The 21,896-nt window shown below is 41.8% G+C and overlaps 1 protein-coding gene across 10 annotated transcripts in view; it reads left to right on the top strand.

Moving 5' to 3' along the window:
• Positions 1 to 21,896, top strand: part of ARPP21 (cAMP regulated phosphoprotein 21) — a 162,349-nt gene that overhangs the window by 28,230 nt on the left and 112,223 nt on the right. For all 10 annotated transcript variants that reach the window (XM_061127709.1, XM_061127715.1, XM_061127714.1 and 7 more), the window contains exons 2-3: positions 18,489 to 18,662; positions 20,456 to 20,622. In XM_061127709.1, the coding sequence (XP_060983692.1) occupies positions 20,494 to 20,622 (129 nt within the window). In that variant the 5' untranslated portion in view covers positions 18,489 to 18,662; positions 20,456 to 20,493. The remainder of the gene's footprint in view (positions 1 to 18,488; positions 18,663 to 20,455; positions 20,623 to 21,896) is intronic.

A 21,896-nucleotide genomic window follows, 5' to 3' on the forward strand; every position in this document is an offset into this window, starting at 1 on the left:
AAGGGTGTGGCCTTGGGGAATCAGACTGCAGCTGAAATAACTCCTCAAGAGGCAGAAAGCCCTTCCTTGAAGAGGATTCTGTCTGTACCACCAAGGTTGACCAGAAAGATTAAAAATGACCACCATGATGCCCTGAAACATGTGTATTTTAGTGCCTGTCCCATTGTTGCATAAAAATAGTCTTGCATCACTCCTTGGGAGAAAAATCTTAACTGGAGGTAGGTCAGTTTTTCTTTTTTTTTCCCCCCAAAGAAGTTGTGTTTTAAGAGGTTTTCACACCCCTCCCATTCTCCCTAGAGATAATTATCGGTTGCCTCCAAATCACTCTTTCCCACCAGGACTGAAGCCCATTTTGGCAGGCAGAATATTTCTATCTGATATTATTATGTTATTTAATCTCAGGGGACATGTTATACATTCAGATTTCCATTATGGAAATCTTCAAAACACGCACAGAAAATACAGATTATTGACCACCGACCCCCCACAGATGTATCAGGAAGTGTCAGCATTTCCCCTTCTTCATCCAGAGTGTTTTCTCACATAGAAGGCAGAGCCTCCCATGTTCATCCGAGACAGATCCGGACGGGCATGTCCTCAGAGCGGGGTGAGATTTCACAACGTTTGAAGTCACGAATGTCTCTTAATAGCACTGACGTGAGCGCACTTGGAGCTGTCAGATCCGTGGTTCCGGGAAGCGGCCCGCTCACCCTCTTTGCCCCACCAGATCTTCAAAGCAGCGGCCGGCCAGCCACTCACATTTCCACTGTTCTGCGTCTGCAGCTGGGCCATGGGCATTAGCTGGGGCCGGGAATGTGGGCTGAAGCCCGCGGCTGTCTAAACAATGTCCGTGGCAGCGAGAGGGCAACAAAGGTTGCCTGTGATCGTGTGCTCCGTTTCCAGAACTCTGGGGGTGTGGAGGGGCTTCTTGGAAATGGGTGGATGCAGAAGTGACCTGCCAGCCCACCCCATTCTGGGGCAATATTTCAGCCTGATGTCGCCTCTGAGTCAGGGTTTCTGTATAGAAAAGGAGCCTCATAGGCAAATTCTATAGAGCATTTCTAGAGCCTGGTTGTGGATCTGACGAGAACCTGTGACCTGAACATCCAGACCACTTCCGATGCCCCAGCAAGTTTGAGGCCCCTGGGGTGTCCAGGGTGACGTCCCGGCCCTGAGGCTGTGCTGTGCCCCGAGCCGAGGAGTGAGTCAGCACTCCACTCTGCCCCCGTGGATCCAGCAGGAATTGGGCGGTGGTTTGGCCCCCAGAGCAGGTGGCGGTGGTGGGGGTTGCTGCGGTTGCGCTTCCTCTCCGAGTTGGGGGCTCAGCTGTTTCCTTGGTCACGCGCCCCCCCTAAGTGCTCAGTAGGAGGCAGGACGCCAAGAATACAGCTGAGGCTTGGGCTGCAGCCAAGTCGGGGCAGCTGCCTCTCTGTTCTCTGAGCTGGAACCAAGTCCAGGCTGCAGGGTGGCCCGAGCTGGCATCTGGGGAGGGGCCCGAGAGGAGTGTCACTGGCCCATTCTGAGCAACTTGCCCCACCTGCTATTCGTGTGTGTGTGCATGTGAATGCGGGTGGGTGTATGTGTGTGTGTATGTGGCTTAAGGGACACTTCTCTGACCTCTGTATTTCATGAGATAAATGTAGCTCCATGAAAAAAAGCAGACAGCTTTCACTCCTTTGGGTCAATGGATCTGCAGATCTGAAATGAGTTATTTAAAAGGTAAAGCCTGAGGGCACCATCCTAACTCAGAATGTATGCGTTTGACAAAAGCATGTTTGGGTTTATCGTTTCATCTCTCTGCATATGCACAGAAGCAGCTTGGAAAGGATATTGCACTAGGAGCAAGAACTGAATCCTAGGGGGTGTGTGACCCTTACAAAGATAGATAGGTATATGATTCCAAACCCCATCACTGTTCTCAGCCAAAATTTTTTGTTTCTTTGTTTAACTTGCTGCTGCTGCTAAGTCACTTCAGTTGTGTCCGACTCTGTGCGACCCCAGAGACGGCAGCCCACCAGGCTCCCCCATCCCTGGGATTCTCCAGGCAAGAACACTGGAGTGCATTGCCATTTCCTTCTCCAGTGCATGAAAGTGAAAAGTGAAAGTGAAGTCGCTCAGTCATCTCCGACTCTTAGCGACCCCATGGACTGCAGCCCACCAGGCTCCTCGGTCCATGGGATTTTCCAGGCAAGAGTACTGGAGTGGGGTGCCATTGCCTTCTCCAGTTTAACTTGCTAGCTGAACACAATTCATTTCTCAGGTCAAATGAGGAGTTTGTTTTTTGGAGTAGCAAAAGTTAAACTAAGTAGGAAGTTTTGGGCAGAATGCTCAAAAACTTCAATTTAACAGTCTGCAGAATCACAATGTGTACTTAGTTAGCACACACTCTTCTACGTATCCGTTCTTTTCTTCCCCTTTATTTTTAATTGAAGTATTGGTTTCCCTGGTGGCTCAGATGGTAAAGAATCCACCTGCAATGCAGACCTGGGTTCAGTCCCTGGGTTGGGAAAATCCCCTGGAGGAGGGCATGGCAACCCAATTCTGTATTCTTGCCAGGAGAATCCCATGGATAGAGGAGCCTGGTGGGCTACAGTCCATTGGGGTTGCAGAGTCAGACACGGCTGAGCGACGAAGCACATCGTTGATTTATAAAGTTGTGTTAGTTTCAGGTATACACAGCAAAATGATTCAGTTAAACATACATAATTTTTTTTCAGATTCTTTTTTTCCCATATAGGTTATTACAAAATATTGAATAGAGTTCCCTGTGCTATACAGTAGGTCCGTGTTGGTTATCTATTTTATACAGTAGGGTGAATTTTTCTATTTCTACACAGAAAGAATTGATAGGTCTTTAAAATGACTTAGGATAGAGTCGTGTTATATGATATAAACATATCCATTTGGAGGTAAGAGATGCTATCAAGCATTCAGGACTTTTTTTTATTTCCTGTATTTAAGAAACCAGAAAAAAATCATCCACATAAACACTGTATGAGCTCATGAATCTATCCTACTACTTAAAAGCACTGCTGTTGACAAAGAGCCACTTCTTATGAACTCTACCCCATTTTTTAAACAATGTGTGAGTTCTCCAGGGGGGAGGGCTGTTTTCTAGTCACCTTTGTACCCGCTGTTTCTATCCAAGGTGCTTGTTAAAAGTATGTGAAAGAAATGAAAATGTATTCAGTTTATCCCGTTTGTTATGAATTTGAAAGGTAATATGATGATGATGATGACGGTGTGGATATGTGTTGTTGTTTCAAAAATATCCAAATCATTGCTCAGCATGCAACAGCTCCTCTGGTCTTTGCCCTTTTCCCCAGATTCTTAGCTTTCGCTTGCCCTTCAAAGAACAGTGGCTGTAGACAGAAGCTGTTTAAAAGTGTCAAACTTATAGGTGGCTGCTGAATAAAAAATAAAAAACTCCAAGCCCATCTATAGGTGGTATAGATGGAGAACACTAAAAGGATGCTGTCTCACCCAGGACCCTTCCAGGAATCCAAATCTACAAAGCAGAAGGAAAGCACATTTTTAAAATGAAGTTACAGGGTCACCCCACAAACAGTTAATTTTCATTGAAAACTTTTGGTTGATTCCCAGTAGAAGCAAGTAAACTTAGAACCCGATATTCATATCAATGGCTCCATGTAAAAATATTCTTGAATTCTTCAGACATTTTGGCCCAGTCTGACTTGTAATTGTTCTCAACTTTGTTGTAATGCATTTGAGTCGTTTAGGTTTTAGTGTTTATTCCAAAAACACATTTTATGATAACTTAAATGTTTACCTATCTGGTATTGAGATTCTTCTGGCATTATTAAAATAGTTCTTAAATTTTTATTAAATAATTTGGTTTGTGTGTAGGGTATACTTTTAAGTTTCATCTTTGACATTTACTTAAAACATATCTTTTCATAGATTTAATTCCTTTTACTGCACATTGGATTTGATGGACTTATTCTGTACTTTTGGTTTGGTTAACAGTTCTTTGCATCGTCTTTACTTTCATGTTTTCTAACTGAATGGGTAACTTTATGGCAACCACAAACATACTTCACCATGCAATTAACAATGCAAGTAGCCTGTTTGAACTTATTCCATATTTTGTGGTCTCTTCTCAATCTTCACGTTTGCTTTTGCTAATTGTAAAACTAAAATAGGTTCATTTGAGAAAATCTAGAAAGACTAGGGTAAGCATGTGCCCTCAAATATCGCATGGCTCCGTGCTAGATTTATTATCTAGCATGTGGTCATTGTTAACCTCAGTCATTTCACAGTATTGTTGAAGGTGAAGTCTTGGGGCCAGCCTGTCAGAATCTGAACTCCAGTCCCGTCTTTTCCTAGAGTGAGGTGTTAGCTATGGTACTCAGTGTCTCTGTGTGTTGGTCTCTGTGTCTCTGTGGCTCAGTTCCCGCCATTTTGAAGTAGGATATTTGAGGGTGAATCTTTTTATCCTATATATATATTTTTTTTAATCAAAATAATGCCAAGCACTAATGAATATCCCCTAGAGATATTAAAACCATTGTCAATCGGCTCTCTTTACATTAGCATTAAACTTCCTTGTTATGTAAAAGTCTCTTCCTTGTTCACAGTGAGTCATTTCCTTTACATGTGATTTATGGCCATGATGATGATAATGGGGAAATAATTGCTAGTTTGGAAGCAAGACCTCAGTGGTTTTGCATTATGACTAGGCACTATAATCTCAAGACTTGTTAAATTGATATATTCATTCACTAATTCATTAAATAAGTGCTTCATCAAACCCTTAGTTACCACTAGGTGTTTCAGTAAAAAAAAAAAAAAAAAAATTGTCCCATTTTTTAAAAGAACTTACATGAGAGAGAGGTAGGGAGGAGTAACTTACAGATTATTCCTGAAGAAACAACAGTCTTTTCTGCACTGCTCATTGGAGGCTGGGCTCCATTTGGCTTACTTCTTAATAGATTTGGGAGAGGTGCCGAATTAAGAGACAGAAGCAATGTTAAGATTATTTTTTTGTTTGTTTTTTTTTAAGATTATTTTTAATAGTTAATTAAAGGAAAATATAATCTGAAATGGGAGCATTTAGTGCACAAAAATGTAATTCAGAATGAAATTTCTCCAAAGTAAGGCACTTTGAAAGCATGCACATTCTTGTGTAGACACTGCTTTTTAAAAAGTAGACCTTGGGACTGCTCTGGTAGCCCAATGGTTAGGACTCCATGATGCCGCAATAGGGGCCTGAGTTCGACCTTTGGTCTGGGAGCTATACCAAGAATGTAGTGACTGGGTGTCAGTCATGGTGACTGGAGCATCCTTCTGTTGGTTCTGCATTTGTTTTTATCAATTTTGAGCGAAGAGTAGTCTTAAATATAGAAGTGTTCATTTTTGCCTGAGCATATCTATACTGAAATAAGAAAAGAATAAAAAAAAAAAAAAAAAAAAGAGAACCTATGAATCTTTTTAGGAGCAAAGCTATAAACACTACATCTGATAAATGTCATTATTGCATTCTTCAGGTATATAGCCCAGATGTGAGTGAGAGTGCGTTTGTGTCTGTGTGTATATGAATGTGTATCTTTAGAGAGATTGAATTAAGGTGGATAAGGACTATACATTGGCCATGTTCAGTATAATATCAATAGTTTGTTTTTGGTGGTCAGAAAACGAACTTCTGCTCCAGTGTTTATTTCAAGAAAGGGGCACAAGTATCTTTCAAAATCCACTAAGAAACCTACCCCGCAAATTCAGTTGTAATGTTGAAAGAAAAACAGTGAGCAGGAAAAAAAAAAAATTGCTCCTAATTTGCATATATAACTTTTGACAAAATAAAATATGTGAAAATGCTGCATGACAATACATGTAAAGAGACAGCTTCCTAAATTTTCTACCAGTTTTTAAGAATGTTGCCAGGACACAAAATCTGCAGTAAACCCCAGGCCACTCCACTGAGAGAGCCAGGAGACAACGTAGGTTTTGCTTATAACCAGAGCCTTTTTTTTTTAAACAAAAATCTCCCCAAGTTGACCGACTGAATTTGTGTGTGAACAGTACAGCAAGCCAGGAGTGTTTAGACAGGCAGCTTTCTTTTAGAGTCTCCTGAAGTTTGGCGTCTCAGTGAGTCAGCGGATGGCCTTTGGAGGGAACAGTGTTTTCTGTCATGGTCACTCTGCCCTTGCTCCTTCTGGAGTCTGTCCTGTTGAGAAAGAATATGGGCTGGGTGTCATGGGCATGCCCAAGCCCCCGTAGGAATGGTGTCAGGCCACAGAATTTCCAGCAGAAACAACCCCCGGATTGAAGACAACCTGCCAGCCGAGAAGGATACTTTTGGACCAGGTGGGTTGTCCGATACCTGGGAATGTACACATTACACATGTGTGTTCACTCTCTGTGTATACATGTGCACACACATAGACACAGACACCTATGCACACATACATGCACACACATGCACAATATGCACACACATATATAGGCATATGAATACATATATATACACACATATCACATATATCTTAAATCTTGATATTTAAATTAGGATACTAACAATACCTTCTGAGGCTCAAAGTCGTCATTCATGTTAACATACTTAGACTCCTTTGATTCTTACAGATTTAAATTACCTTTCTTGTCATCATGAACTTTGAGGCAACAGGATCCAACCATGTTCTTCACATTTTTTTTTTCAGTGAAAATGAGTAATATTTGAAGTGTAGAACACATTTTTGTATATACCATACTTTAATAAACCCAGAAAATGCTTTTCCTAATATACATTTTGTCTATAATAGTGAACCATCCTGTCTCCACTTAGATGCCAATAATAATGAGTGAATAATTCTTTTTGCCTTCCTAGTTTTAAACCTATTTGTGAAAATTAAAATTTGTCTTGGGCTTCCTCATGAATTTCTCCAAATAGTTCATGTTCTACTTTCACGTGTTAAAACCTGTCCCCCTCGTTGCCTTTGTCCTTTTTTCCCTCTCTCACTCACTTCCTTCCTTCCCTCCAAGAATCGTTACAAGTAAAGTAAGTTGTGATCTTTTCCCCACTGTGTAATTTTCCCCAGGCTCACAACCTGGACATTTTATTGAAAGTCTCTACAACTCAAGTATGCTTCAAGAACAAAAACAGTTTTTGTTCTAATCATTTGACACATGTACAAAGCTAATAGCCCCCTGTTGACCCTTAACTTAAGCATTGTAGACCCCATGAATAGAATGACCCCAGATCTTCAACTTTGCCATTAGGAAGCCTTGAGGAATCCTCACGCACAGCGTAACCCTGTCATACCCTTCAGCCCTGGGACCTCAGCTCAGCATCTCTCATCACCTAGGTTGAAAGTATCTCCTGAGTTTCATCAGTAATTCCTACCAGCTCCCTAACATAGAACGCTCTAGTAACCTGCCTTTTTCCCACCGTCACAGGTAACTCTGGCAGGCTCTAATGATTCACAGAGCTTACAGCAGCTCATAGTTTTGGTAAAATTTTCCAAAGGTTTTAGATATTTAAAAAATACAGAGAATTTTAAAAAACACACACCCATTTTCCTCCATCTGGATTTCTCAGGATTAAAGGGTCTTTTTGGAAGGTTTGAACGGGGAGCATCCACATGGGAGAGCCCATCAAAGTAGAAGCCATTCACTTGCAAAATACTGCTGTCTTGAATGCAACCAACTCTCTTAACAGTTCCTTTGTGCAAGGGTATTTTCTTTTTTTTAAAAAAAAAGAGCTTTGATGCCTGGCTTGGGACAGGGAGCAGAGAGAGTTTATTGCGTCTAGCCAAGATTTTGAAGTAGAGATCAGTCATGTGATTGCAATTGTGACAGTGGATGAGAGCACAGACCCTGACTTTAAACAGCAGCCCCTTGGACGTCCCTGGAGGTCCAATGGCTGAGACTCAGCGCTTCTACTGCAGGGGGCACAGCTTCAATCCCTGGTCAGGGAACTCAGATCCCAGGTTCCACAAGGCATGGCCAATAAAATAATAATGAAATAACATAAACAGCAGCCCCGATCTTTCAGGTGGCCCGCCACAGCTCCCTGTGGGTGACTTTGCCGACAGGGCATCTGGGGTCTCATCGGCACCGCCACAGATGGCCCCAGCTCTGGGGTGGGGGGTGGGGGCAGGCAACACCAGCGGGTACATGCAGGTTCCTGTCTTTAAGTAGGAAATTACCTGCTGGCCGAGCCCTGGGACACCCGGCAAATCAACCAGATTCTGCTCCACCGATGTGTTATAAGTTTCCTGAAATTGTTTCCCTCCTGGGAATAGATCCATGTCTCCTTCCAGCAAATTGGTAGGGATTATGTTCTTGCTGTGTGTGAAAGACTGTCACTGGTCCCAGAGACACCGGTCCAAGGGCCCTCTGTCCAGGGAATTTAGAGTCAGTCTCCTACCCCTGTTCATCACCTGGAGTGCTTTAGATCACGTATATTTAAAGCTGCATCCAAACCCAAGCCAGACCATTGATGGCTCAGAAGGAAAGACTTCAAGGCACTACTTTTGCATGTTCTCCTTCTTTTTCTAGACATTTGTCCTCCCTGAGCTTCTGTTAAGTCCTGACTGTGATGCCACAGAGCTCCTCTCACTCCCGGTCTCTCCCAGAAATGGAGACATTAGGTTTTTCCATCACTTTCTGCAGCGCTTGAGGTCCCTCACGCAGGCTCTTTTCCTCCCTTGCATTCCTGAGCACCCCATGGTGGTTTTGTTGTTGTTTACTCTCCCACATCTACAGCTTAAATGGTCTTTCTAGAGATTTCACTGCAGTGAGGAAAAATTCCAACACCGTGTTGCTCGCCAGTACCAGAAACATGCTGATGTCAAGTGAACTCATGTATCCTGCATTCCAAGTGCATCTGCTCCCAGGAAGTCCGAAGATCAAAGGAATCATTTATTGAACACTTACGTTCTTTAGCGTAGTCGTTGACCTTAGTACAGTGGCTCTTTAGTTTTCATGGCTGAGTTTGCAGGGGCATCAGTGTGTAATTTTCTGTCCCACTGTACTGGGCAGCATAGAGAAAGAGGAAAAACAAAAGAGGGAAGAAGGTCCTGCATTCAAGATGGAGCAGAGCTGGCCAGGAGGATGTAGGTATATTATCCTTCTCTTTGTGGGCTGAGCACCATGGCACCTATGGGGTGTGGGGGGTATGTCATCTGAGAGACCTGATACAGCGGTGGGGGGCCTGATGAAGTGAGCCCTGGATGAGAGTCCATGGAAGAAACTCGATGTAACAACCAAAAAAGCAGAGTTTCAAAGGAATGAGACGCTACTTCTCTCTTTGTTTTTACTCTGGAAATGTGAGGAAGGCCTAACTGTCCAGTTTAATTGTGATAAATCATATATCTAATGGATGCAGTCACTTTCTCAGGAAAACTCATACTGTCAAGGCCCTGAAAAAACTCACCTGTGTGTGACTCTTCAGGTCAGGGGTTCCACATTTTCCTTTTATCTTTTTTTTTTTTGGCATATAGTTGATCTGCAATGTTGTGTTATTTTCAGATATACAGCAAAGTGATTCAGTTATACATATGTCTACTCTTTTTAAGATTATTTTCCCATAGAGGCCATTACAGAGTATTGAGTAGAGTTCCCTGTGCTATGTATACAGTAGGTTCTTGTTAGTTATCTCGCTTATGCATGTTGTTTAGTCACTAAGCCATGTCCACCTCTTACGACCCTGGCGGGCTACAGTGTATTGTTTGTGTTACATGCCATAGTCGTCTGGATGGGATGGCTTTGCTCTCAAATCCCTCTGTCTGCTGAACTCTCTGGTCGGGTGGGTAGCTCCCCTGGGACAAGCACCATCTCTTTCCTTTCTCTAGCTTCCAATCCAAAAGGTCCCCCAAAGGCAGGTGCTGTCTCCGAACTGTCTCCTGGCCCATTATCACAGACATACAGAGCTTGGTCAGACCAAAGCCCTCTTGAGAATCACCCATCTGAAAGCATGCCATGGTTTTGCCCTTTTAGCAACTGTTGAGTATTTTCCTTTAACCTTGCACACTGGTTAACAGGTCTCTGAGTGGTTATGTGTCCTGGCTTTTTTAGATGGAGGAAGCAGAAAAACAGTGACCCAGCCATCACTGATCAGCATTCAGGTAGAACTTGGAGCCCTTTTTCATTCACTGAGTCAGCAAGTCCTGCTCTGTTTGCGGCGCTCTTCTCAGCCCTGGGGCCAGTACAGCAATAGACGAGCCAGGCAGAAATCTCAGTCATTGTGTAGTTTATGTAATAGTAGGGGAGAATGACTCTTACTACTTGGTTAGAACATTGGGCCTTGTCAAAGAGTGACTCATCTGAGATTCTAAGACCTGGGGATTTCAGTGATGGACAGAGCCAATAGCCAGCTGCCCTCTCACTAAAGAGACAGGCTGAGTAGGCCAGCAATTGTCTTACTCACTGGAGGCTAGCAATGAATAGTGCAGTTGACATGAGGATAAAGTCTAATAATCTATGGAAAACGCTCTAGAATCACCCATGTGGAGGTTAATAATACAAGCATTTAATGGTGTGGTTGTTGGATCTTGTGAAAAGAGCTTGCTGTAGGTATGTGGTGGTAGTTACTAAGTCCTGTGTTTCTCTTGGTGACCCCGTGAACTATGGCCTGCCAGGCTCCTCTGTCCATGGGGTTTCCCAGGCGGGAATCCTGCAGTGAGTTGCCATTTACTATCAGTATATTAACACTCCATTTGTAGCCCAGATTCACCCCAGAGAATTAAAACTCTTTTGTTCCTGAAATTCCCCCTGCTCTTCTTGAGATGGCAGCAGCAGATATCCATTTCTAGTAAACCTCTCTCCTGCCTTTCTCCCTGCCTCATGGGTGTAGAAGTCACTTCCTACACTCATAGACCTTCAGGCCCACCTTTTAGCTTTTTTATTTGAGATGAAGCATCCTTTAATTCCTTTGCTCCCGTGGAAAATCTTTCCATTCTTCTGCCATTGTGCAGGGGTGGGCGGAGGCAGAGCTGAGGTCATGGGTGGGTAATTTAAACTTCTACGTTGATTGCTTTTGATTAGATGTACTGATGGTATTAGCTAGTAATGATTCTGAAAAAGCAACCTTAAGGCTTGAAATTTTCACAGGCTGTGGCACCAAACAGTATCCAATGACACAAGGGAAAATAAAGACATTGTGGCCATGAAAGCGCCTTATTTTTCCCAACTTATAAAGGGACAGAACACGAACCTTATCACCATTTCAAAAATCTAACAGAGTAATAATAATTTATCCATTTATTTTTGCTTTTTCTCATTTTCCCTAAGTGTGTATTCTTTTCTCCCTTTCTGCAAGAAAGGTTTTAATAGCCCAAACAGCTCACATTCTGGCACCTATAACTACGTCACATTTGTTAAGTTTCATTGTTTTTGAAATGACAGATTCTACTTCCACTTCTTGTAGAAATAAAAGACAAAAGTGTTCAGTCAGATGTGCTGAATAAAATTAGTATTTATCCCTACCCTTTTTTTGAAGGGCTTTTCCTCTTCATGATGAATTTTTATAACTGAATTCTTTCAGCCACAGTTGAAAATACACATTTCATGATATATCCTTGTCCCATTACAGAGTGTCTCCAGTATACATGTGTGTGTGTTTAGTCACATCCAACTCTTTGCAACCCTATGGACTGCAGCCCACCAGGCTCCTCTGTCCATGGAATTCTCCAGACAAGAATACTGGAGTGAGTTGCCACTCCGGTATTGGAGATCCTTCCCAGGAGCTCTTCCTGACCCAGGGATCAAACCTGCATCTCTTATATTGGCAAGCGAATTCTGTACCACTTCACCACCTAGGAAGCCCGCAGTATACATAAATGGACATAAATAATGAATTATATCCTTGGCATCCAGATCCACCAAAAGAGGACATTTTAAAATACTTTATTGAACTAAATTGAGAATACAGAAGTTCTAACATCTGTGAGATTATTAATAACGTTCAAGCAAAAGTATCAATTGATCATCCCCTCTCTCTTCCCTAAAATGGTTTTGTTTGTCTCAGGAGATTATGGGGCAGTGATGTTGAGGGAAATATTTAGGATAAGTGTGTAATGTGGTAGAATTCCTGAAAGATCTATTAAGAAACCAGAGTTACATGGCATTGTTAGCTGTAAGATCCCAGCAGTGTTACTTATGTTCCCAGAAAATTTGCTTTAGTTACACTCGGAAGAAAAAACAACTTCTCAAGTCTAAGATTCCGGTTCTTTGCTTAAAGATTAGGAAGACATTCATTTCTAAATATTACATGTGTTCTGGTCCCAGTAGATTCAGATACATTGTTCCACATTTTTAAAAATGTGAGCACACTTTATCTGGGAATCTTGCAGGCGTATGATTCCCGTATGGCCTCTAGAAAGAAGGTACCATGAGCTGTAGAAGTGAAGGAGGAAATTGGGCAGATGGTAAGCATATAACTTGAGGTCATTTTGATGACTGTGGCTTATAGGCTTTCGGGGGTTTCAAAGAACCAGACGAAGCATGATGTCTAGAGGTCCATGTGTCCATAAGATGTTAGGGATAAAATCAAGAAAGACACGTATCTTTATCAGGCAGACTATTCATGCAGGCTCTCTGCAGTCTATGCTGCCTCAGGCTAGTGGAGGAAGATAGTGGTTCAGGGGAAGAAATGTGTGGGTGTCTCTTGGAATACCCTGGAAATTAATGGAACAGCTTAGATGCAACTCGTCTATATTTCTAATAAAGCCCCAGTCACTACAGGAACATGTGGTTTTAAAAGGAGCTCTGATCCTCAGTCTAAATGACGGTGTTTTTTACCTAGCTCTGCCACTATCTGGTTATGGATCTTCTCCAAGATGCTGGATTTAGTATCAGCTAGACTGACTGATTTCAAGGTTCTGGGCAAGGCTGTGGTTCTCTGAGTACTTGCACATTTTCTTTAAGTTTGCACATGACTGGAGGTTGGTGACACCACCTTGTATATAGATAAGTCATGCCTAGACAATTAACAGATTGAGGTAGGAAACGTAAGGTGGTGATTACCCTGCATGGCTTATGAAAGTCTGAGACTGTTTTAAAATCCTGGGAGTGGTCCCAGGGGTCACCCAGTCAAACTGAAGTGAACCTCAATGCTTTCTCAGTCTCACATGGCAGCAGGGCCACTGGCCTTGTGCTCTGTGCTATTTATTTTGGTCAGAAAACTTCCCTTACCTGCAGTTTTTTAAAAAAGTATGCAAAATACTGAGTCAGTGATGTGACAGAGTGGCTACCTCCAGCTCTGTCATCCAGATGATTGACAGTGGATGTTTGTATTGCAGTAAGATGCACCCAGGGTTGTCTTGCAGTTAGAAGTAGTTTCTGTTACCTTTTTGTGGATGAAGACACATTGGCCAAACACACCTTGATTCGAGTAGAGATGCAGTGGAAGAGTCTGAACATCATCACATCCTCACCTTTTATCCCTGCAGCATCCACATTGGATGGTTAAATAACAAAGCTTGTCTTGCCAAAGACAAGACTGCTAAGGTGACCATGAGGAGGAGCAGGATGGTCCCATTTATTGGGTACCTATTTGAATCAGCACAAACCAAGGCAGGTTACATCCACCACACTTGTCTTTACATGTATCAGTGTTATCAATACACCAGAAGCAGTTTTGTAAAGTAGAAGGCCACTTCCTCTGTTGTACTGTCATTTTCTGCCTTTGGTCTGTTTGTATGTATATTGATGTGTTTCCTTTTAAATCATATTCTAGAAGAAAAGAGTTTTTTAAGTTCTTTCCTTGTGACATATACATAATATTTTATCATTTTAGCTGTTGCCACGTGTACAATTCAGTGGCATTAAACAGTGAAACCATCACATCTATACTCACAACTTCTCCATCATCCCCAACAAAAGCTCTGTACTGATTAAACAGTAACTCCTTCCTTCCTTACCTCCAGCTCCGGGTAGTCTGTACTCTATTTTCTGTCTCCATGAATTTGCCTATTCTAGGTACCTCGTGTAAGCAGAATCACACCACATTTGTTCTTCGTGTCTGACTCATTTTACTAAGAATAATATATTCAAAGTCCATCCATATTGTAACATGGATCAATTTCATTCCTTTTTAAGACAAAATACTATTCCATCATCTGTATACCGCATTGTGTTTATCCATTCATCCACTGATGGATACCTTTCAGCCATTGTGAATAATGCTGCTGTGAACATTGGTGTTCTAGTCCTTGCTTTCTGGGTTTTTTTTTTGGATATCCATCTAGGAGTTGAATTACTGGGTCCTATGGTAGTTCTGTGTTTAAAAAGCTAGGTTGTGTTTTTTTTTTTACCCCCTAGTGCTAACTTTTGAAGCAATACCAAGTAAGAGCAATTCCTTGTTCTCTGAATGTTTTAAAATAGTATAAGAAAACAGCTATTTTGTCCTCCCTGAGTCTTCTTTTGTCTAAACTAAAAATTCAAAATTATGCAACTATTTTTTTGAACCCAAATGTAAAATCTTATGTCAGTCTCTGCTACATTTTGCTTTATTACTTTCATCAACTTGTTCACTCTGTGGGGATTTCCGAATATTTATTATGGGACCCAATACATTATTTCCTTCTCCCAAATTTATGCCTTTTTTCTTTTGAAATACACTGAGGAAAACATTTAAGAATTATTAAAAACAGAAGACATCTTTATCTTCCAGTTGATGACTAATCAAAAAGAGGATGATGAAGATAAAATTGTTTAAAATTTTTCATGTGGATCCATTAGAATTATTTAACTTTTATTATATTCTTTTGGGAAAAAAAAGATTTTTCCTTTTGAGATTGTATTAGCACATCCTTGCACTTGGTAGAGATTCTGTGAACACTTTTTAGGAAAGTGAAGAATTGAAACATTGGTTTTTTTCCTTGTTTTTATTGAGATCTGACCCTTCTTATGTTTAAAGGCACTTGTGGTTATCGTGGTACTGTTCTTATGTCCACAGCTTTGACATCAGTTATCTCCATTATTGGAAGCCTGGTGAACGTTGACGAAGGCTATGTTTGTGTCCAGTTTGCTATAATGAGAAAGAAAAAGTGCTGTTCTTCTTATGAGTTACTATATTTATAAACTGCCTAGCTATCCAAGTTGAAATGAGAATATTCATGTAAAATAATTCTACCCTTAAACCCCTAGTATGAAAATTCCTCTTCTTAAATCTCCTCCTAGGTTCTTCCTCCAAAACAGTTGTCTGGTTATTTTGGCATTTGCATGGGTGGTTTAGGAATCTTACAGAATGCTTGTGCATGGAGTCAACCAAAAAGAGTTTAATGAAAGGATAGAACTCCTGGTTGAGTGTTTCTTATACATGTATATTGAAGGAGAACATTTTCTTTGGGAAAGTAAACTTATGTGAAATTTTCTCATTGACATCTTTCTGTTACCTGGGGAACTGTTCAAGCTCACTGAAGGTATTAATCTGTACCTTCTGTCCTTGCCATGATGCCATGGTGGTTCTCATTTCTGAAAGGATTACATTTCAATTACTTTTCTCTCTCTTTAAGTCTTTAAACTTAATCTTACACCTTCAAACTATTTTTTTTTTTTAATTTTAACAGAATAACTGCTTTGAGACTAGGGTGTGTCTTTGGTTGCTAAGGGGTTGCAGCGTTTAAATACCTTATGCAGCCAATTGACAGATGACTAATATCACAGTTCACCAGCAGCTTACTTTTGCAGAGCTGCAACCAGCTGAAAAAAGAAGGAACGGTGTAGAGCTGAGAACCATCTCAATTGTTCTCATAAGTAAATCTTGATTATGTTGTTTCATCATAAAGGACCTATAGTGATTTGGGATGAGTCATCCTCTGCTGATTTTGAGTAGAAGGATTGTGACAAAAGTGACTAATAACGTGGCTCTCCCAGCTTGCAAATAGAATTTGGTGTCCCATTTTAGATATCCTCTGAGAAATAAATCACTGGCAGAATTGGAATCAAACCTCAAACTTTATTTCTCCACCCAAAAGCCCAGCGATTAATATATGTAACATGCACACACACATAGACGGACGATTAGGACACAGCTATTTTTGTTGGTGATGATGAAAGACAGAATATTTGGTCTTTTACATTGTACTTCTCTCTCCGTCTCTTTCTCATCCCCACAAACCCAGCTGCTACTATTTGCAACTCTAAAGTCAGCCAAAAAAATAAGTAAAAACATGAACAGAATGTGAAATGGTCATTATTGTCCTCATTATAAATAGCTGCTAGTGTCATTGATCAATTTCCTATAGCTTGTTCATTGCCTGCCTTTGCTCAGTATCACCTCCTAAACTATAGTTAAAATCTTGTAACTGAAAGAACTGCAGTAACTTTTATTTTTTGCGTTTGTTGAGTGTCTCCCCCTTTTCTCCCTCCCCTGTCCCACAACCACATAACACTTGACACTTGGCCAGAATATCCATTAACCAAATGTTGGATAAAATATATTTGTTAGACATGGTTTTGCCTCTCTGTGTAAATGGGAGAAATCGGAACAAGTGAAGATTAAATGACAGAGGAAGAGTCGGGTTAGTTAGGGGAACAGAAAGCTGGACTATGGTTGATTTCCTGGCAACACTTTCTTAGCAAAGAGAACAATTTTAATCAGTTACAAAAATATTTGTGATCCATATGTTCCTCTCTGCTCGTTCCCATATGCCCATATTCCCTTTTATCTTGGTGGATGATGACTTTGTGATTCAGGAATGCAAGAATAATACCTCGCTGGCTTGAGAGCACAGTGCTATTTCCAAACGTGTCCTGGTAATTACGCACACGCTATATATCCAGGCTGTTTCACCCTCTGAGATGGTTACGTGAATATCAGTTTGTTCTTTCTTCATGGAAAGAATTATATCTTGCATCCACCTACTGGGGCTGGAATAAGGCATCTAAGGCTTAGATCTGAAAACCACACGAGCACTCCACCGGCTGGATTAACCCCATTGTGCAAATAGGAGCATCAGAAAAAGGAGACAGGAGGGCTGCAGTGATCACTGATAACTTCATTCTCTTTGACAAAAGGAAAACAGAAGCCAGAAAGCATTTGGTAAATCCATCCATCACAGGTGCCTCTATTTTAAGACATATTAGATACGTGGCCGGTTGCTTAAATAGATCCTAATTTTAAGGCATGTTGACTTCTATTTAATGTCAAAGTGTTCATGATGCAAAACTGGTCAAAGTTGAAAAATCAAAATTACCGTCGATGACCAATGCATTTCGTTCCTAACTTATTTCCTTTGCCAATATATCCTTAAAGAAATAGTTATATAATTTTTAACAACGAAAGAAACACTTTTTACAGCCAAATTATCCATTTTAATAAAGGTGTCAGTCAAGCTGGAAAGGGTTGACTGTAGAAACGATTGAATTTTCAGCAGTTGTTTTCCTCTCACACAACAAATGGAGTCAGAACCCAATAGGCTGTTCATCAAGCTGCAGTAAAATCTGATGAGGAGCCAGCTGTGCTCCTGGCGGCTTGGGAGGGGGAGCGAGGGGGAGGCAGGGAGGGTTTCTAAACTTCAGAGTAAATAACTGAGATGCACTGGGTGTTTTCAAAGTCGGGTCTGGGGCGGAACACGTGTGCAGGCTGTTGTATTCAGCAGATGTGCGCCAGGGTCGAGTTGCAGCTTGGGTTGGGCAAATGTTATTAGGAATCCGTCTCTGTTTGCGTTGAGGCTGTCTTCGCCGCTGCTCCTGGAGGAGTTGTGAGAAAAGGAAAGTGCACGTTATAGCAGGGATTGTTTTCAACAGGTTCAAAAGTTTGCAAGTCTGTTGAATCCCTCTGGCAGGATTGCTTCGCTGTCAAACAGAATACCCAGCTGGTGGTGGCAGTCCTCATGGGGAGGGCGGGGGACGGATGGGTGGTGTTCACCCAGCGCCGAGAATATTAGGAATTCTTCCTGAACTGTCAGTGGAGGAAAAAAAAGAGCTCTCTCAACAATACCATTATGAAAGTTTTCCTTTTCCTTTCTTTGTATTTTTTTTTTTCACTTTTACAGCTAATGCCTCATTAAGTCAGAAATCGTTCAATGTGCTTTCTTAGGATAGCTTTCCTAAAGAAAAGAGTCACCAAAAAAAAAAAAAAAACGGTACTCGGAAGATTATATTGATCTGTAATTAAGACAAAGACTGGGGTTAAAAAAAGGAGGCAAGACTTTTTTGCTCATAGGTGATCTGGATTGTCATGGAGGCAAACACACAAGCTTGTTTTTTTTTTTTTTTTTTTTTAATATAAAGTGCGAGATTTCACTAAAAAAGGTTAAAATTGAAGTGAGTAATCTTCGGCGCATAATGCAATTGTTAATTTTAGCTCGTTGCGTGGGTGCCGTTCTGACTTGAACAGCCGGCTGGAGCCTTCATTAGAGAAGAAGCAGGCAGCTTGGGACAGGTGGAGTGGATCAAGCCTTGAACGTGGTTTGCTGGAGGCCGGTCATCAGTGTTAGGAACCCAGTCTTGTTTGTTTAGTCCTTTGCCCCTACCATGATTATTGCCATTATCGTTACTGTTGACTTTTCGTCTTTTTTCAGGTGGACGATGTGTCAGACCGTGTAAGGGAATCACATGGAGATGGGCATTTTGAACTGTTAGTGGGGACATGGGACTCCCGTTGTCTCTGATCCCACGTGTGGATTTTCCCAGCGAAGAAGGACAGAAGCCGCTCGTAAGTCACCAAGGCCGGCAGCCGGACTCCTGCACGAAAGGTAAAGAGCTGTCATCGGGTGGCTGTCCCTTCATCTGTATGTTTTCTTCAGTCTGTAAATGTGCATGTTTGCATGGAACAGTTCCTGAAAGGCCACCCAAACAGACAGCATCTGTATAAGGGATTCAGCTGGCTCGGAGTTTGTAAAATTAGAGCTCAATTTGTGCATTTTATTTTTTTAAAAAATCTGGTCACGATCTGTGTTTGATTGAAATGCTCCAGGAAAAAAAGTTAGGGCAACAGAAGTCCTGTCTCCTCCCCCGACTCAGTATATTGAGAAACAAACTGTTTGCTTTGGGAAACAGAACTTTTTTTATTTGGTTAACTGCATCTCTCCCCCGTGTCACTGAAATATGAGGGATCTGTCAGATACACTGAAGGGGATATCCTCAAACCTCCTCAAGAGCCTTGCTCACTGCCCCTTGCAGACTCCAGCCATCATCCCTGATGAAAACTTTTCCTTTTCCATTCCCACAATCCTTTGCCAAGTAAGCCTGTGTTTTTTTTTTTTTAAACAATATCATTAGATACCATCTGTCCTGTCATGGTAGGTCTTAGCATATTTGCAACAGAAATTACTGTGTTATTAGATTTTTCTCATGCTTCCTATGTCCACTTGGAAATAAAGTTACTGAATTAGTATATGGTAATTAAACACTCCCAGAGAGACATATCAAGACACTGATATGTCCATTAATAATTACCATAGTAATAACTGGGAACAGGACAGCCATTACTTGGGAATTTTTGTGAAAGAAGTGACTTTCTGAAAAAAAAAAAAAAAGAAGTGACTTTCTAGGCTACAAGGTCTTTCTGTCCTTTTTTAATTTCCTTCTTTCCTTCCTCTTTTTTTTCCTTTCCTTCCTTTTCCCCCTTTTGTTCTTTCTTAAAAAAAAAACTGAGGAGGAAGTAAATGCTGAACTGTTTATGAGCCTCATTTGACAGCACATCAGAAGGAGAAGTGTCAGGGGCTTTATGGAGGTAGGGAGAAAAAAAATACTAGTAACAGGTTTATACTTTGAAAAGTCATTTCTAGCATCTGTGTAGTCATCTCTTACGAGCCTGGAGCATTGGAGTTCAGTTGTGATAACTTCATTGGAGCTCCCTGCCTGAGACTTGCTTCTGAAGGATCTCCACAGCACCAGTCACTGACGGGCTGCGGGGAGAGCTTCTGCTTTTAATAATGTCTCTGTCAGTTTGAAGTCTAAAGTCCCTGATGGTTTCTTGCCAACTCGGGATCCTCTGTGTGTTCTGAATTATTACCCCTTACGTTGATTTCTCCTCTGGTGGAGTGTACTGAATTCCTTAGACCCAGGAAGGTATGTCTGTGATTGAAACTTGCAAATCATTTGTGAGTCATCTTAGATGCTGCAGAACAGGTACCACCTCCCAACTCGGAAGCGGAGGAAGCGTTGGGGAAATACTCTCTTTTTCTTCTGCTTCCACTTTGGAGTGGAGCATAGGGACCGGGAGGTGTGTGGGACTTGGGTGTCTCAGTTTAAGATGTATTGATCCACCCTGACAGCAAGGTGTATTGATAGGAGCATGTGTGTGTGTGTGTGTGTGTGTGTGTGTGTGTGTGTGTCTAGGGTCGTGGATTGAGTGACCAAATCTGCCTCTTGGTGTTTGTCTGGAGTTGATTTGGTCTTGCTTTATTCTCTTTGTGTGCAGTTGGCAGGGAGGCTGGAGTTGCTCATTTGATTTTGAGAACAAAGGGAAGAATCTAGTATCTCAACCATAATGGTCAAGACTTCACCCTGCACTGACTTTATTTCTGATGTCTTCACCTTATAGGGTGTCAAACCTTGTGATTTTAATTTGCATCTGGGAGAATGTCTGAGCCAGGAGACCTGAGTCAGACCATAGTGGAGGAAGGTGGGCCTGAGCAGGAGACGGCCACTCCAGAGAACGGTGTGATTAAATCTGAGAGTCTGGACGAGGAGGAGAAACTGGAATTACAGGTGAGCCTGGAGAAATCCCATTTGTCATACCGCTGTGTGCACCCCTTTCTTTCATTTTGAAGATACTCTGAAGGTTTGTTTGTTTGTCTTCTTACCTGTAAAGAGTTTGACCGGTGAAATGAACGTGTGTATGTATGCTCAGTTGCGTCCAATTCTTTGCAACCCCATTGACCAGAGCCTCGAGGTTCCTCTGTCCATGGGATCCTCCAGGCGAGAATACTGGAGTGGGTTGCCATTTCCTCCTCCAGGGGATCTTCCTGGCCCAGAGATTGACCCCACATCTCCCCCCTGCATTGGCAGGCAGAGATTCTTTATCACTCAGTCACCTGGGAGTCCCAAGTAAAATGAATAGAAAATTCATAAAACAAATCTTCTCTTTTCCCATTTATTAGTCCCTTTTTTCTGATTAAACAGTACATTGTGGTCAAAATGCCCTTTGAAATAATACATACGTGTGTGTGTGTGTGTGTGTGTGTGTGTGTATGGCCAAAGAACATATTTAATGACTGAGTTTGCCCACGCTTCTCCATATTAATTTCTAGACCACCTCAAGGAGTTAGTGGAGGGCTTCTCCTGAGGTAGCTTTATACTAGCTGAGTTTTAAAAATGGATTTGTATTCCATGAAAAGAGGAAGGGCCAGCTCAAGACAGACCAAGAAATATCAAAGACATGAGCTCTGTTGACCTTCTTGCGCAGGCTAAGCATCAATTCTTATTAGCAGAAAAGCTTAGAATTCCCAGCCAGAAAGAGAGAGAGAATGCCCCGGGAGAGGCAGGGGCAGTTTGGGGGTGATTGAGAGTACTCAAAAAGTGATATGGTTAAGTGGTCAGGATTTATGAGAGAAGGAGATTTGGTAGATGGAAAACAAACTGGACTTGCAAATAACCTGTATCGATTTTCTTTGACCCAAACTACAAAAGTGTTAACTGTTTTTATTTCATAAATGCGCAAAGGCAGATACTGGCATAATGGCCAGATGACCTCAAGGCCAGCCTTTGCTCTCCCCAGCAAGCTTCTGCAGGGCTCCCCTGGTGGCCCAGACAGTAATGAACCTGCCTGCCTGTGCAGGAGATGGAAGAGACACAGGTTCAGTCCTCGGTTCGGGAAGATCCCCTGGAGAAGGATATGGCAACCCACTCCAGTGTTCTTGCCTGGAGCATCACATGAACAGAGGAGCCTGGCGGGCTACAGTCCGTGGGGTCACAAAGGGTCAGACACAACGGAGCGACTAAGCATATGAGCTTCTGTAAGGAGGGAAGGAGAAAAGCCAAAT

The sequence above is a fragment of the Dama dama genome, chromosome 24 (genome assembly GCF_033118175.1).
Source record: "Dama dama isolate Ldn47 chromosome 24, ASM3311817v1, whole genome shotgun sequence".
Classification (NCBI taxonomy): Eukaryota; Metazoa; Chordata; class Mammalia; order Artiodactyla; family Cervidae; genus Dama; species Dama dama.